Below are 14522 nucleotides of genomic sequence, written 5' to 3'. Positions count from 1 at the left end.
AAAACACATGCAAACTAAAGAACACACGCAAACTCCAAAACACGTACAAACTCCAAAACACTTGCAAAATCCAAAACACTTGCAAAACCCAAAACACTTGCAAACTAAAAAACACATGCAAATTCCAAAACACGTACAAATTCCAAAACACTTGCAAAATCCAAAACACTTGCAAACTAAAAAACACATGCAAATTCCAAAACACGTACAAACTCCAAAACACTTGCAAACTAAAAAACACATGCAAATTCCAAAACACGTACAAACTCCAAAACACGTACAAACTCCAAAACACGTACAAACTCCAAAACACTTGCAAAACCCAAAACACGTACAAACTCCAAAACACTTGCAAAATCCAAAACACGTACAAATTCCAAAACACGTACAAATTCCAAAACACGTACAAATTCCAAAACACTTGCAAACTCAAAACACGTACAAACTCCAAAACACTTGCAAAATCCAAAACACGTACAAATTCCAAAACACGTACAAATTCCAAAACACGTACAAATTCCAAAACACTTGCAAACTCAAAAACACATGCAAATTCCAAAACACAACGGAAGTGCTCCAGGACGCTAGGGGCAGTGTTGAGCTCGATTTGCAAAATAAACGGCAAGTTTGTCTGTATGGGACGGTCTAGTCTCCGTCGCGCTTCCCAGGTTGCCTAGCAACCGTGATACTAACCGCTGGAAACGTGTCATACAACTTGGTTTGACAGAAATGAGGGAGAACATATTTTGTTCATTTGTTTGTTTGTTTCTACATGAGCTTTGTGTGATTTGATAAGTATCTGAGGCTGAGACCACAGGACAGTAAAACATGATTTTTGGGCTTCATTTCTGTACTGAACAGTCATTTCAAGATTAATTAGTAAATAAGAATTAGCTGATGTTGTTCATGAGACTAAAGTCATATCACTTTGGTAATGTAAATATAATATGGCCAATATTCTAGTTATTATATTAATCATTATTAGCTATTACAGCAGTGAACATGAACTCTGTGTCAAATACTGAGCTTCAGTACAGATTCAAGTTGCAGTTATTTATATGTCTTATCACCTTAAATCTTCACTCAAAGACAAGTATCTTTGACAGTGCATATATAGGTGTATCATATATAAGAGACAAATGTTGTTCCTTCATGCTGGCATTACTAAATTTGGCTCATTGCTTACATATATTTATAAAAAGAAAATGTACAAGCTGTGATAACTGTTTCTGATAAAATGAAGAGTAGACTGATATATGAAATATTCCTTTATTGGGTGAGAAAATCAGACCATGTCATAACTGCTTTAAGTCATACAGAACAGATATCAGAGCCTTAAACAGGCTGGCTTCTGCTAAATGGGTCAAACTGGGCAGAAAGTAAACAAACACATAACATCCTTACAGAATATGATGTAACACTATAGATCAACTTAGCTCAGAATATATAAAGCATATAAACAATTACAGCAATATGATGCAACAAACACAGCAGTACTACTAATCCAAAATACTCAAAGCTTCATAGAACTGAAACAAACATTTGTTTTTAGCTCCATTCTGCTGCTGATACATACTTTAGGTTTCTGAATATTACACTTGTTGCTGCCTTTCATAGTGTGTAACTTGAAGGCCCTGAGTACTTTCTCCCACACTGAAAACACTGGAATGATAAAATTATTTGAACATTACCTAATAAGACTGATTCAGGACAGACAATTAGTTATTTTAAACTTTTCTAGCAGTCCTTCACAAACAGGGAACAGTCTGTCTATTCTCTCCATCTGTCAGCTGCTGCTGGCTCTTCCTCCTCCTCTTCCTCACACACTGTTGAGTTTGTCCTGGTGGATCATCAGGGGTGCAAAGCCTCACAGATGATGTTCAGCAGTGGGTCCCTCAGTCTGTCCTCACTCTGGACACTTGCAGTCGTCACACATGGAAATCAAATGTGTGATAAGCTGCAGGATTCAAACACAAGTGTGACTTATAAACACATGTTCATATTTTTATTACACAATCAGAGAGAAAGAAACAGAGAGAGTGCAGGACAGACAGACAGGTGACAGTCTCACTGCTACAAAACAGCACAAAAGAAGGAGGATTTAGTGTTTGTGTTATTACGAAACAAGAGGAGTTCCCAGATGGTACAGTGGACACACATGTGTGACTCCTGTGATTAAAGCATCTTTCTTTCAGCTTAACGAGTGAACCGTCAGCTCGTTCAAACACACGTTAAAGTCCGTTTGGCTCAACACCACCGAACAGAGGCAGCAATATAACACAGCTAACATTAACAGTGCAGTGAATCCTGCTTGTGCTGTGATATTCAGGACTGCAAACCGAGCAGCATCACTGACTTTCAGCTTGTTGTGTTTGTGGATATATGACTGACTTTAATTATCCACAAAATCATCACAATCTCTGTAAGATTAAGGTCGACTATATATATTTTTTTAAAGTAAAGGCTTTAAAACCAAGTTAATTCTGAAAGTACAGACATGACTAATGTCACATAACTTTCCCGACATGTGGCCAACAATAATGGTTTAATGTTCTTCATTAAAAAAATATTTGCGCATAAATAAGTGACATAATATTCAGTACTTACTTCTGAAAGTTTACACTTCCTCCGCTCCGCTTCCACCGTTTTTTTTTCGGCAAAATTATCCACACCACCACCGCACTATGAAGTCTGGGATATGTTGGGCCATGAAGGCTACACCGACCCATCCTTAAAATTCAGGGAAATTATGGACGCATTTGAGGGCCGCATTTCGAGCAGCCTTTGAATTGGGAAAGCCTTCTCTTGTCGCTGTGACGTAATCGGCCTTAAAATGCGGCCTTTAAGGCTGCAAACCCCAAATCCGGTCATTGGTACTTCCTGGCTTGTGTAGTTACTAGGTAACAAAAGCTCAACACTGCCCCTAGCGTCCTGGAGCACTTCCGTTGTGTTTTGGAATTTGCATGTGTTTTTGAGTTTGCAAGTGTTTTGGAATTTGTACGTGTTTTGGATTTTGCAAGTGTTTTGGAATTTGTACGTGTTTTGGATTTTGCAAGTGTTTTGGAATTTGTACGTGTTTTGGAATTTGCATGTGTTTTTTAGTTTGCAAGTGTTTTGGATTTTGCATGTGTTTTGGAATTTGCATGTGTTTTGGAGTTTGTACGTGCTTTGTCTCTAGGGGCCACCGTAAGAAAATAATATTAAATACATTCTAACAACAGCTGATCAAGCTTAAACGTGATGCTGTTGTTTAACGCGACATCCGCTGGTTTCTTCTTTCTGGCGCAAAGTGGGCGATAAACAAACGAGAGAGAAAAGCCGATCAGCTGATCATTGATCAGTTTCATGATTGAAGTAGCAACAGGAGAGGGAGGGAGAGAGAATGAGAGAAGAAGAGGCAGCTGTGCACCGTAAAGACACAGAAAAACTCCAGCTTTGTGTCTTTTTCATTGTAGCTGAAGTCCGGGACAAACTGTATTCATATTCAGCTCAATACCAAATATTGAGTAATATTTTCTCTGAATACGAGACGATTCCGTTTTTCTCTACTAACTAACCTTGTGAATAAAATAAAAGTTCACTATCAGTAACTTCATAGCACCTACCCAGCTGTATAGAAACTCCGTCATGCTAGCTAGTACGCAGTATGAGTTATTGTAACTGAATGACACAAAGCTGTGGGTTTGTTTTTATTTTCAATATCGCACACACCGTACTACACTGCATACTGTAATTACTGTACTTTTAATTTCTGAAAAAAAAAATACTCTAAAGCTTCTTTTAATGTTTCAAAGTCTATTTGGACAATTTGGAAATGACAACCATTAACTGGGGTATAAAAATATGCATTTCAAGGTTCACGTCCATTGCTCGACAGTTTTCAGTAAAATACAGTGAGCCACAGCGTTAAATGCAGATAATATGGAAATGAATCGTTTTAGACTGACATCCAATCCGCACCCCTGCCGTTAAAGTGATAATGGTACAATCCGAGCGCTTGTTTAGCTCAGTTGTTGAAAAGGCTGACTGTAAAGGTGCAGGTTCGAGTCCCCAGTCGAGGCTGTTTATTCCCCGTCTTCTTCCATTTTCATTTCTGTCGCTAATAAAATAATATAATTTAAAATATAATTTAAAAAAATGGTATAATCTATCTCTGACGCATCGCTCGTCAACCAGGAAGTGAAAACTGATCCGGTGTTAAAGTGTGAATGGCTAGTTAGGTGTGTTACCAGTCTTCAAACGGACAGGTATCCCGCTGTATAAATGTAAGTAACAGTGTCTACTGCTCTAACGGTGTTCAATCCAATATGAAACATTAATGTGGACTGATAGTTTTGCTTTCTGTCTCCTTCCTGCCTGTTAACGGTTGTGGAGCCGTGGCTTAAACTCCTGTTACGTGGGTTTTATGCGTAATCTTGTGTTTTTAACCCAGTTTATTCAGTCAAGCAGCACCGCACACACAGTGCTGTTACTACTCACTACAACACTGCACCTATCTTGTTGAAGGTGTGCATACTGATGGTAACTGACAGCAGCCACGTTTTAACCCCGGAATATAATCGACAGTGGTTTCCACACTAATAAAAAGAGAAGTGTGCTCTTGCACAAGGGGCTCTTCTTGTCTTGTCACCGGAAGTTACCTTAACATGGATAATTTCTCCTTCACGTAGAGCAGATTTTCTTTGGTTTTTTCTAACCATGTGAGGGGTGTTACAGACGACTCTGTGTTCTCACAAGGGTTCGCGGATGTGTACAGATGATGTTAAAATGGCTTTTTATCGTTATTATTATTTTAGACCCTAGTGTGTTCCTGTGCAGCACATTTGTGGAGAATATAAAAAGTATATAAAAAATGAAAAAGCTGGGATATAAAGATTCAGGCATTCAGGCTGGATAAGTGTGGGCTCAATGTTTGTAACTATTCATTTTTATTCAAATGGATAAACTATTACTGTGCTGAATTTCGATATAAACTATGGGAGACTAGAAGGGCTGTTAGGATTACATTTTGAGCTGACGCAAAGTATACCAGTGCATATGGCACCACAACCGCTGAAGTTCAAATTCAGCAAACCTAATAATTGCTGGCGAGATAATTTTACACAAGCACAAGTGATTTGTTGTTACTAAAATGCAGAAAATAAATCTGTCCTTCAAATGGTGTTTAGAGGAGGTTGTAGTATTTCTTGTGTACTTTAGGCTCCTTTCCTACACCTGCATCTACAGCTAAACAACACTTGTTTAGACTTCCTGTTGCTAGCCACTCTGGCCTCAGTGGTCTGTTTGTGTAATTCACTGCACTGTGGCGGCCCTTAGAAATATCCCTCACTCTCAGCACACAAACTTTATTTCTGAGTATTTGCATGGAGTGTTTCTCTCATGCTTTACTTTGCATGTGGGTTGCATTATAAAAGTGTGTGTGTGTGTGTGTGTGTGTGTCAGCAGAGCAATGTCTCCTGATGAGCTGGTGTACCTGGGAGTCCTTGCTGCTTCCATCCCTGTTGGATTCCTCTTCCGGTACCTCAGTGAGTATTTCGATCAAATTATGAACACATTCATACATAATTTATATATTTATTTTTATCTAATGCTGTTTGCTGGTGATTGTTATACTATGAGATGAAAAACTGACACAACCATAATTTACTATTTAAATGCAAAAGGGGGGAAAAAAAGTCTTATTTTGAGAGTTGTGATTATTCAAATAAGTCCAGATTGCATACACGATACTTGGTTAGTAAAGGGTTAAAACGGGACGAATTATGTTGATTTTCAGTGCTCTGTAAGTGCTCGGGGAAAAAATACTGGCACATCGGATCTTGATGAATAAAATCATGAAGCTAAAAATCTTCAGTGATGCACATTGTGCAATTCATTGGAAACAAAACAACATAACAGCAGTTATTGGGGGGGGGGAGTCAGTCCTTTGAAGACTGGATTCAAAGTCACACCAAAAGTCCATGTTAACAAACAGCACTGAAGTTACAGCAGCACAGAAGTGTGTGACACTTTGTAACAGGAAATCGTATGCATTCAGCTGGTGCTGCAGAAAACATTTTAATGATTTTATTTTTGGTTGTATTCTGCTGCAGAGTCTGCTTTACACTGCTGGTGTGTGATCAGTTAAATTTGTAGACCGTTTATCAGCAAGGATATTGATCAATCAGTATAAGTTGAATAATAAAGTGAAGGGACTTTCACGTCTCCTGGAATCAATAAATGATGTTTGCCCCAAAGGCAATCTTTACCTTAGCTTGAATATGTGAAAGGACGACCACATATTCAGGATAAACACATGGAAATCACAAAAAATGCTCATGTTTATATTTTGCATGGCTTTCTCTTTAAAGGTTTTCACTAATTAACTGATGATTTTATTTTTATTTTCAATTTGCATAAAAAAAATTACATTTCTCCACCTTTTATCAACGGGGGCTGACAGCAGTGGGTGGGAATCAACAGACTTATATAACATTATATTTTTCCTGCTGTGTCAGGCACTTTTCCTGCCCCACGGTAGACACTTGTAGGTGGCTTCCACTCTGCAATTTTTCTGTCACTTCAGGTCCACCTGTGAAGCAGGGTGCAGCTCTTCTTCTCGGTCTGTCCATCACTATCGCCACCTGCCACATCCACACACTCCACTCCCTGGTGACCGTGATCGGAACATGGATTATTATCAAGAGCAGTTGGAGGTGAGGAACGAACATCCATGCATTTCAGACTTATTTTACTTTGTATCACACAAACTGTTGTCTGTGAATTCACCTGTAAATTTCTCAAATATATCAGCTGATCTAGAGTGTAGAAATGGTTAAAAAAATAAATAGAAATAAAAACCTGTAAGCTTTAATTTCAGCCAGAAAGTGAAGATCACAGCATGCAACAGGACTCCATGTACATGTAGTCTCACTCCTAACTATATATGTCTGTTTACAAGGCACGCCCCAGCGCTGAGCCTCAGCTGGACCTTTCTCTACCTCCTCTTCTTCCGCCTGGTCACTAAGTTTGGTCTGCCATCACCAACACCTTTCGCCAACGCCGTCCAGCTACTTCTCACGCTCAAGGTATGGAAAGTTAAAAACACTCAAGTGGAGAAATCAGTTTAAAATTATACTGCAGTGTATTTCAAATTCATGCATCCTTATCTTACTGTTTATGTAGATGGTGAGTCTGGCCAATGAGGTGCGCAGCTTCCACGTGGAGAAGAAGAAAGACGTGAGCTCCTTTGCAAAGTCCCCCGTCGTTGGCGGTCTGTCGCAGGAGCCTTCCATCTACGACATTTTGTCATATAGTTACTGTTATGTCGGTATAATGACAGGTAAATAACTTGTCTTAAATGTTCAGAAAAAAGGAAATTCTGATCTTACATGAACTGTTTTTAGCTGTAAATTGTAATTAAGTGTTGGTGTTCATTTGCTTTTGCATGAATTTTAACTGTTGTCTCTCTTTGTCTCGCTTTCTGCTACTTGTCCAATATTGTGAGTCCATGCTTTTTTTTTAGTATTATTTCTATTTCTAACAGTTTTCATAAATCTCTACTCTATTTTTGTTCTCTCACTTCCTTTTCCTACTCAACTGCACCCTGTGTTGTTGTTTTTTTTTTTTTTTTGAACCACACTGCCCTCTAATGTTCCTCTCTATACCTTGCATCATCCTGATTGCCCAATTTTTGTCTGTCACTGTCTTCTCAATCCTGCATTTATCCCTCTGTCTCATCTCTTCATATCCTTAAAGGCCCTTTCTTCCGCTTCCAAACATACATTGACTGGGTGAGGCAGCCGAGCCCGCTGGCCCTCCCCGGTTTGACGCCATGCCTGCAGCGCTTGAAGCCGGTTCCTGTCTATGGCGCTCTGTTCCTGGCTGTCAACTCTGTCTTTCCGCTGGCCTACGTTCGTACCGAGGACTTCTTGGATCAAAACGTTTTCTATAGGTATTGTGACAAAGAATCAGCACAACAGCAATACGCTTTTGGAAATTAATAGGAGTTATAGATTAATTATATTTTGTCATATTATCACTGGAGAGTTGTTTAAGTTTTTTTTTTTATCAGTGATTAAAAGTAGACTAAAGTAAGACAACTGTAAACAAAGCAATTTTTAAAAAATTCTATTAGAAGAATTCATTAGAATGATTTTACTCAAAAATAACATTTATACTCAGTTGCCACTTTATTAGGTACATCTACAGTGTATCGTGAAGTCGTCATGTTCAAGACACCAGTTTCAGTTGATTTTAGCTTTTTGACGTGGTGGAAGCAGCCATCAGAAAATGGGTACACTGTTGTCATGAAGGGATACACATGGTCAGGAACAATACTCTGGTAGACGGTGATTTTTAAATGATGCTCTGTTGGTACTAAAGGGCCCAACGTGTGCCACACCATTACACCACCCCTGCCAGTCTGAAACCAGTGGCACCCAGTGTGGTCTTCCACTGCTGTAGCCCATCTGCTTCGAAGTTAAATGTGTTGTGTGTTTAGCGATGCCCTTGTGCATACCTTGCTTGTAACAATGGTTATTTGAGTTACTGTTGACTTCCTATCAGCTCAAATTGAATTGGCCATTTTCACACAGAGAACTGATGCTTGCTTGATATTTTCTCTTCTTCAGACCATTCTCTGTAAACTCTGGAGAAGGGTGTGTGGAGAAAATGCCAACAGATCAGAAGTTTGTGAAGTTTGTCCAAGAGTCACTTGGACCACTGTTCTTCCTCATTCTGATGCTCTGTTTGAACTTGAGCAGGTCGTCTTGATCATGTCTACGGGTTTAAATGCAATGAGTTGCCACCGTGTGATTGTCTGATTTGATATTAACAAGCAGCTGAACAGGTGTACTTAATAAAGTAACTGTATATATATCAAAATGTAATTAACTCTTCAGTAAAGGGCACTGAATAGATTTGTCACATCTTATTTGTTTCTTAGGACAAAGGTGCATGATACACTTTGTCTTTGCTTTCATCCTCAGGATGTTCTACATGGTAGCAATATTCTTCGTATTTAGAATGCGTTTCTATTCAGCGTGGTGCGGCGCTGAGGCTGGCTGTATCAGTGCTGGCCTGGGCTGCTATCCAGAAAAGGCTCTTTCTAAACCTGGAGGAGGACCTACTGTCGACTACAGGTACATAATCACAGGAATAGCAAGCATATAAAAAGAGGATGCATCTGTGTACATAAACGAATATTCTAAAAGTGTAGGGGTTTCATATTTTTGGTGTTAAATGCTGGTTTCTTTTCCTTCTCTCCAGTCCTGATCCCACCACGGAGGAGAAATATGACTTCAAAACCATCCAGAACATCGACTGTTACAACACTGACTTCTGTGTGAAGGTCCGACATGGCATGCGTTACTGGAATATGACAGTGCAGTGGTGGCTGCATCACTACATCTACCCCAACGCCCCCTTCAAAGCCTACACACTCAGGTATGTGAAGCAGGTTCTACTTATTCTACAGTAAGAGATCCCTGTGTGGTGTATATGGGACCTGTGCAATAAGTTCTAATGTTAGGAGGTACATGTGAGAGGTGGCAGCAGTCTTCTTTAATATTCTGTTTATATTCAGCAGGGATGCCAGTGAAGCTTCATATCTTATACAGAAGTAATAAGTCCTAAATGCAGTGCTGTTGTTGGCTAATAAACATTACAAGGCAACAGTAAAATTCCAAACTCAGTACGTGGGGAAAAACGTAACTACCTGGATTTAAATAAGCAAATAAGTAACAGCCATGCACTGAATAACTGCTTCAGGGTATTGAAACCTAACTGACGACATGAGTAGCTTCTCTCTCTCTCTCTTTTTTTTTTTTTTTTTTTTTTTTAAACAACCACATCAGAAGACATATCTCATGCTGTGTAAATGATATTATTCATTTACAGAGGTGTCAAATTATTGGCCGGCATCAAGCAAAGAAAACTACTAAGGAGATTACTGAAACTATTAAAAACTGTCCAACGCATTAGTGAAACCTGGAAGGAAAGTGGTGTCTCATCTTCCTCAAAGAGGAAATGTGGTCAGAAACCACTTAAACTTTTTACCCAAAAGCTTTACCCACTGAAAACTGACTAGGGGTAACCCTCAAAGCTCAACTGAGTCATAGGTCATATTTCAGACATGCTTATATAAAAAAATAACTGGGTGTACAGATTAGTAAAATCCCAGAACCAGTTTTAACTGGTGCCAAAACACATGTTTATTTATATGTACTGAGGTGTCAAAACCTGTCAATAAGTGTGCTAGGGAGACTGTCAAATGTTGTCTTTATGGAGGAAAGAATAAAAAAAAAACACTTTTTTTTTCCTCTTTTCATTTATGAGTGAGGCTAATTGGGAAGGAAATGTTTAGTAAGGAGCATCCAAGATTGGATTCTGGGGCGATGGAAAAAGATCATGTGGTCCAAGTGCAGATTTAACCTGCTCCAGAGTGATGAAAGCATCGGGGTGAGGTGAATGAAGCGATGCACCTATCATGCCTATTATGTACTGTGCAACCCCGTGAGGGCAGTGTTATGATCTGGGGTTGCTTCAGTAAGCCAGATCTAGGCTCAGCAACATTAGGTGGCCAGAAACAATGAGGTCAGGTGACCCGATCAGGCTCAAATGTGAAAGAGTGTTTAAGGGAGCATGAGGCTTCATTTCCACTCATGGGAGTGAGTCTGAGTCTCTTATCATCAAAACAAGATGTTGGTGAAAAGTTGATGCAACTTTGTCTGGAAATCATAAATGTTATGACATCACGTACATGCATGAAAATATGAAAGCTAAACGTCGTCCAAAAGATGATTGAGTGTCTCCCCCCCCCATTTTATTATTAATAACAAATGTCCCATCTTTTCTCTTACTATCTTCTTTCTTAACTGGCTTATGTTTCCAAGTGTCTCTGTCGCTGCCGCACATGCACATTTTTAAAAAAATGTGTCTCATTTGCACAATGATGAGACATAACAGAAAAGAAAAGCTTGACACTTCAGTTTGTAGCAAACATGACTCACTCAGTAGTGGATTCTTTTTATTTATTTATTTATTTAAATAGCCTCTTCTCAGCAAAGCGTTCTGTTCTCCAGGTGTGTGTGTGTGTGTGTGTGTGTGTGTGTGTGTGTGTGTGTGTGTGTGTGTGTGTGTGTGTGTGTGTGTGTGTGTGTGTGTGTGTGTGTGTGTGTGTGTGTGTGTGTGTGTGTGTGTGTGTGTGTGTGTGTGTCAAAAATAAACTACACTGCCTGCTACAAAGAGAGTACACAGTGTTCATTGTGATAAAAGAACATGTCAGCCAGTGCCACGACGCAGCTCACATGTTTTTGTGGAAGTTTATAGCACACAGAATCATGAATATTCTGATGCATATTAATAATGTGGGTAAAAAAAAAAAAAAAGCAGGTTTGTGTTTTGTTTTCTTACAAATACACTTACCGCAGACTTTAAATATCCCATTTATGTAAATGTGTGGGTCAAACCTTTTACAATTCTTCCTTTTTTGCACTTAAACCACCCTTATCCCGCCTCACGATCTTAACACCTCTAACAACTGAGGACAGAAACTCACCTCGTGTTTGGTGTGCCTCTCTCCTGTGTCTGTACCTCTCAGGGCTGGCTGGACCATGTTCATCAGTGCTTACTGGCACGGACTGCACCCTGGCTACTACCTCTCTTTCCTCACCATCCCCCTTTGCATCGCAGCAGAGTCTGCCATGGAGGCTTCTGTCCGAGCTAAACTGGGTCCACGTGGGCAGAACATCTTCGACTGGGTTCACTGGTTCTTGAAAATGAGGGCCTACGACTACATGTGCATGGGCTTCGTGTTGCTGAACGCCACTGACACCATCAACTACTGGATGTCGATCTACTTCATCATGCATGTCATTGCTGTTTGCTGTATACTAGTGGGCAGGGTCTTAAAGGGAGGGAAGAAGGAAGGGAGGAGAGGGGACAAAGAAGAGAAAAGAGAGGGCGAGAAGATAGATAATGATAAAAACAAAAGTGGAGAAAAAACAGACTGAAAGGAGGTGCAAGGAAATAAAAACTGGTTAGATCATTTTTGGGAGAGGAGGAGGAGGTTGCTGCAAGAGCAGAATTTCAAACGCTGGTTTCACCAACACTTATCTTCCTAACAAGAAAGCTCACACAGGTCCAAGAGAAAAGTTCAAATCTTGTTTAGTTAAAAAACAAAAATAAAAGTGCATTTCATATAAACATATTCATACAAATGCTGTGAACAGCGGAAGAGGAATCCTCGAGCGCCGTGAAGGCTTTTAGAGTGTGAGTGGCAGCTGGTCTGTAAACGGTTACAGTGCAGCAGATATCTTAACATTACTGAGGAATCTTTCACACGTGGATACAAACGCCTAAACTTCACAAACTCCTTCTGTTTCTCTTTTGATAAAGCCTGTTAGCAGTTTCAACATTATTTTTTGACATGAAATCAATCTGAGAAACCCTTTTTGCTGGCGTAGAACTCGACTTTGAAAGTGCAGGATCCCAGTAGTAGTATCATATAAGGAAAGCTACTTTTGGCTACTCCCTTATTCGTGAGAGGTCACCACAGCAGGTGTCTGATTGGTGTTTTGTTTTTTTTATACCGGGTTGCCTTTCTGATGCAACCAAACCACAATTTGTACCATACATCCTTTGTTTTTCTTGTTCTTCAAAATATTGTACCAACAGGTGTATAGGATTGCAGTAGAGGTAGATTCTGGGTGGACTCCTTGCACTCCTCACTTACACAACCACCATCTATGAGTCCACGACCCTGGCTGGGCCAGGTGTAAAGTAGGTCGTCTAGTATTAGAAATGTCTGGAGACTCGATCTCCAGCTCCTCCAGTCCACACGTTGACAAGATACTGAGCATAGATGCATCCATCTACGATTCCAGATCTAAACGTGAAATGCTTACAAGGTTACCTTTACCTCTTGCAGTTAAACCTATTACTATAAGAGCAACGAGTACCTCGGACACAGATGATTGACTAAATCTGTTTCTGTATGTAGCAAAACTAACGTAGGTAAATATTCATACTTACTAACTGTGTCTGTAAGACATGGGAGTGGTTTCAGTCCCCTTAGTATCCATATGTTGTTGTTATAAGTGTGTTACTGCAATTATCTTTCAAGTAAAATGTTGAAAATGTGTGGTTTTAAAAAGAAAAAGAAAAAAAGACGGCCGTTTCCTCACCTGGAAGTGATGGATAATACCAGTGGTGCATGGGGTTTTTTTTTAAGTTAAGGGCACTAAAAGGAGCAAACACCCAGATTTCAGTGCTTGTATTCACATCTGAAAGATTCTTACCATTACCTGCTGCACTAGTAATCCACTCCTGTCACCTGTATGGTGGTCTTGATAGTATTTCATGAGGTATAAGCAGTCTTGAATTGTATTTCTAATCAAACGAGGTGCATGTCATGTTGAGATCCTGGCTACAGCCTATATTAGAATGATGAATGACTAGTTTTATGATGGAGATAACCTAATGAGTGTGTCATTAGTTCAGCTATTTTGGTCTGTTTGATAAGAATTGACCTTTTGTATTCCTGTTATATGTGTATATATATGTTATATACACACATGCACACACTGTATGTTCTGTTATTTTTGTATGCCAAACATTACTGTGTCCTAAATTTTAATCCTCTAAATTCCTTTTTTTTCTTTTATCTTTTTTGCATTAGTTCCCCTCACTGTTCTGCTTATAGATGTAAGCAGTTTAGATCATATCAGGAGCATCTCCACTGCATGCTGTTGTATCCAGGGAAAGGTGTGCCATGTAAATGATAACAATAGTCCGTTCACTGCCAAAATGTCTGTACTGCCATCGTGTAACATTCTGGGTAGGGACCAAACATTTAATGTGAAGACTTACAATTTTCTATAAGCTGCCAGTGTTTGTCATTGAAAACAGCACAGCTAGGATTGGGGGATATTGTCAATAAAGCTCCTAAAATAAATTCAGGAGCCAATCTCAGCTGACTGCAAGAGGTGGGGAACACCCTGAGCATGTCTCAACTGTTAATTCGCTTTAAGGCAGCGATGATGTTTTAGAGAGGCCATATTTTCATTTTTTGTGATACAAACATTTCTGTAACATTAATGTAAAACTGTTTGATCTCCTCAGTGCACTTCAGCAGAAAGTTAATACATGATGTTATTGAGTTATTGCCATTCCCTCACTGTTAGTTCGCACTGTATGGTCTTGAGGTTATTATTTGTGGGGGGGTTTTGTTTTTGCGCCGGCTGTAACGTTCCCTGATTTGTAACAGTGTTGAAAGTGCAATACATTTCAGCATTTCCTCTGTGAAGATTTAGTTTGTTATAAAGGTCATATTAAAGCCTCTGCAAAGCATTGGGACGCAGTGCTTTCTCTAGGTAAATGTTTGTTAACGACATCCTGTTATTAAAAACCTTTTGTTGCTTTTGTTGTACACAGCAGCGTGTTGTATTTCATTTCCTGGCATCCCTGTCCGCTGTTAAAATGCATTAATTTCCTCCCCTCTCCTGTAAAGTCAAAGACATTTATGATTTTAGCACTTCAAG

At 39.5% G+C, this 14522-nt stretch overlaps 1 protein-coding gene across 2 annotated transcripts; it reads left to right on the top strand.

Moving 5' to 3' along the window:
* Nucleotides 1-4055: 4055 nt before the first annotated feature.
* mboat7 (membrane bound O-acyltransferase domain containing 7) lies at nucleotides 4056-14410 on the top strand. Of its 2 annotated transcripts, none has more exons than XM_080896029.1 (9): nucleotides 4056-4265; nucleotides 5443-5525; nucleotides 6566-6695; nucleotides 6941-7067; nucleotides 7165-7321; nucleotides 7738-7933; nucleotides 8970-9122; nucleotides 9250-9426; nucleotides 11582-14410. In XM_080896029.1, the coding sequence occupies exons 2-9, from the start codon at nucleotides 5450-5452 to the stop codon at nucleotides 11991-11993; spliced, it is 1428 nt and encodes a 475-aa protein (XP_080752155.1). In that variant the 5' UTR covers nucleotides 4056-4265; nucleotides 5443-5449; the 3' UTR covers nucleotides 11994-14410. The 2 variants fall into 2 exon arrangements, with proteins under 2 accessions (XP_080752155.1, XP_080752156.1); XM_080896030.1 differs by having other exon boundaries at nucleotides 4057-4265; nucleotides 5446-5525.
* The last annotated feature ends 112 nt before the right edge of the window (nucleotides 14411-14522 follow it).

Source organism: Rhamphochromis sp. 'chilingali', assembly GCF_963969265.1.
Source record: "Rhamphochromis sp. 'chilingali' genome assembly, chromosome: 11".
Classification (NCBI taxonomy): domain Eukaryota; kingdom Metazoa; phylum Chordata; class Actinopteri; order Cichliformes; family Cichlidae; genus Rhamphochromis; species Rhamphochromis sp. 'chilingali'.
Note: the sequence above shows the minus strand (reverse complement) of the source record. Positions and strands in the feature narration are given on the sequence as shown.

Coding starts and splice junctions, on each gene's coding strand:
- mboat7 (XM_080896029.1), top strand. CDS start 5,450: ATGTCTCCTGATGAGCTGGTGTACCTGGGAGTCCTTGCTGCTTCCATC. Junction 5,526..6,565: donor ATTCCTCTTCCGGTACCTCA/GTGAGTATTTCG, acceptor CTGTCACTTCAG/GTCCACCTGTGAAGCAGGGT. Junction 6,696..6,940: donor ATTATCAAGAGCAGTTGGAG/GTGAGGAACGAA, acceptor TCTGTTTACAAG/GCACGCCCCAGCGCTGAGCC.